Source organism: Crocuta crocuta, unplaced genomic scaffold (assembly GCF_008692635.1).
Source record: "Crocuta crocuta isolate KB4526 unplaced genomic scaffold, BGI_CrCroc_1.0 scaffold273, whole genome shotgun sequence".
Classification (NCBI taxonomy): domain Eukaryota; kingdom Metazoa; phylum Chordata; class Mammalia; order Carnivora; family Hyaenidae; genus Crocuta; species Crocuta crocuta.
This window is the reverse complement of record NW_027529425.1, coordinates 1,411,036-1,412,585: the sequence shown is the minus strand read 5'-3', so window position 1 is coordinate 1,412,585 and position 1,550 is coordinate 1,411,036. Positions and strand designations below refer to the sequence as shown.

Sequence of the window (1,550 nt, the reverse complement as noted above, 5' to 3'; positions counted from 1 at the left end):
GAGGGGAGGGTGGGGGGGGGGAAGCCAGGACAGACAGTCCTCAGTAACCTTCGGTGTTCTTCCTGCCATTTTCCAGACCTTGGAATCTTCAATCCAGGGCCTCCGGATAATGTGAAGCTGAGTGAGCCTCCCAGATCCAGCATGACAAACTGACAAAAGTGACAAAGTGTGCTGACACGGCCCCACCGTTTGCATGGTGGTGAGGAGAGCCAGCCGCGAGGAAACACTGAAGACCTGTATCGCGCAAATTTTGTTTGTGTGTTTTTGTTTGAATATAATTGGTGGAAGTGTTGGTTTTTTAAAAGCAGCAGTGATTTGGGTTTTTTGTTTTTTGTTTTTGCTATTTCATTCCATTCTTGACCAAAGCTTCTCTTGAAGTAGTTTATTATGGAAAATTGTCACACTAACTTAAAGGAAAGGGTGCGGAGGTATGTAAGTTGTCTGCTAAACAGCTAAATAAAAGTACTGAATGTGTTTTTGGTTTTGTTTCCTTCTAACTACTTTTAGTAGAAAACTTTGGGCAAATTGTTCATTAAATTGGTTAGTTTTTAGGGTAAAATCTTAGATCCAAGTTGCTTTATTTTATTTTATTATGATTATTTTTTTTAGAGAGCACAAGCAGGACAGAGAGAGGGAGAAGGAGGGAGGGAGAGAGAACCTTAAGCAGGCTACATGCTCAGCGCAGAGCCGACGAAGGGCTTGACCCAACGACCCTAGGGGATCGTGACCCAAGCGGAAATCAAGAGTCAGGCGCTCAACCAACTGAATCACCGGGAGCCCCTAACAAAAGGTTTTATACATCTTTTAAAATTAGCTAATTGTACAGGGAGGGGCTTACACTCTTTAGCTTTGGGTTTATCGTTTACATTGGGTGGTTAGTTTTTCCATTGTCTTAGGGTTGCAGAATTACCCACAGGGAGCAATTTTATGAGTGTCCAGGGAGGCTCAGGCAGTTAAGCATTCAACACCTGATTTCGGCTCAGGTCATGATGTCACAGTTTGTGAGATTGAGCCCCATGTCAAGCTCTGCTCTGACAGTATGGAGCCTGCTTGGGATTCTGTCTCTCCCCGTCTCTGCCGTGAGTGCATGCTCACACGCAAGCCCCCTCTCTCTCAGAATAAAGAAAAAGGGCCCCTGGGTGGTTCAGTCAGTTAAGCATCTGGCTCTAGTCATGATCTGATGGTTTGTAAGATCGAGCCCCACATTGGGCTGTGCACAGACACCAAGCCTGCTTGGGATTCTCTCTGCCTTTTCCCCTGCACACAGGCATACCCTCTCTCAAACTTTTTTTAAAAAATTTTTTTTTAATGTTTTATTTATTTCTAGGAGAGAGAGACAGCGTGAGCAGGGGAGGGTCAGAGAGATAGGGAGTCACAGACTCTGAAACAGGCTCCAAGCTCTGAGCTGGCAGTCAGCACAGAGCCCGACGCGGGGCCCGAACCCACGAACCGCGAGATCATGACCTAAGCGAAAGTCAGACGCTTAACCGACTAAGCCACCCAGGCGCCCCTCTCAAATAAACTTTAAAAAAAAAAAAAGAATTTAACTT

At 45.5% G+C, this 1,550-nt stretch overlaps 1 protein-coding gene across 1 annotated transcript in view; it reads left to right on the top strand.

The window, feature by feature from the left end:
- The window catches only part of ARPC1A (actin related protein 2/3 complex subunit 1A), a 30,312-nt gene extending 29,838 nt beyond the window's left edge, over nucleotides 1–474 (top strand). Inside the window, exon 10 of the mRNA XM_077758713.1 lies at nucleotides 77–474. Within this exon, the coding sequence (XP_077614839.1) occupies nucleotides 77–115 (39 nt within the window). The 3' untranslated portion in view covers nucleotides 116–474. The remainder of the gene's footprint in view (nucleotides 1–76) is intronic.
- Nucleotides 475–1,550: the final 1,076 nt, after the last annotated feature.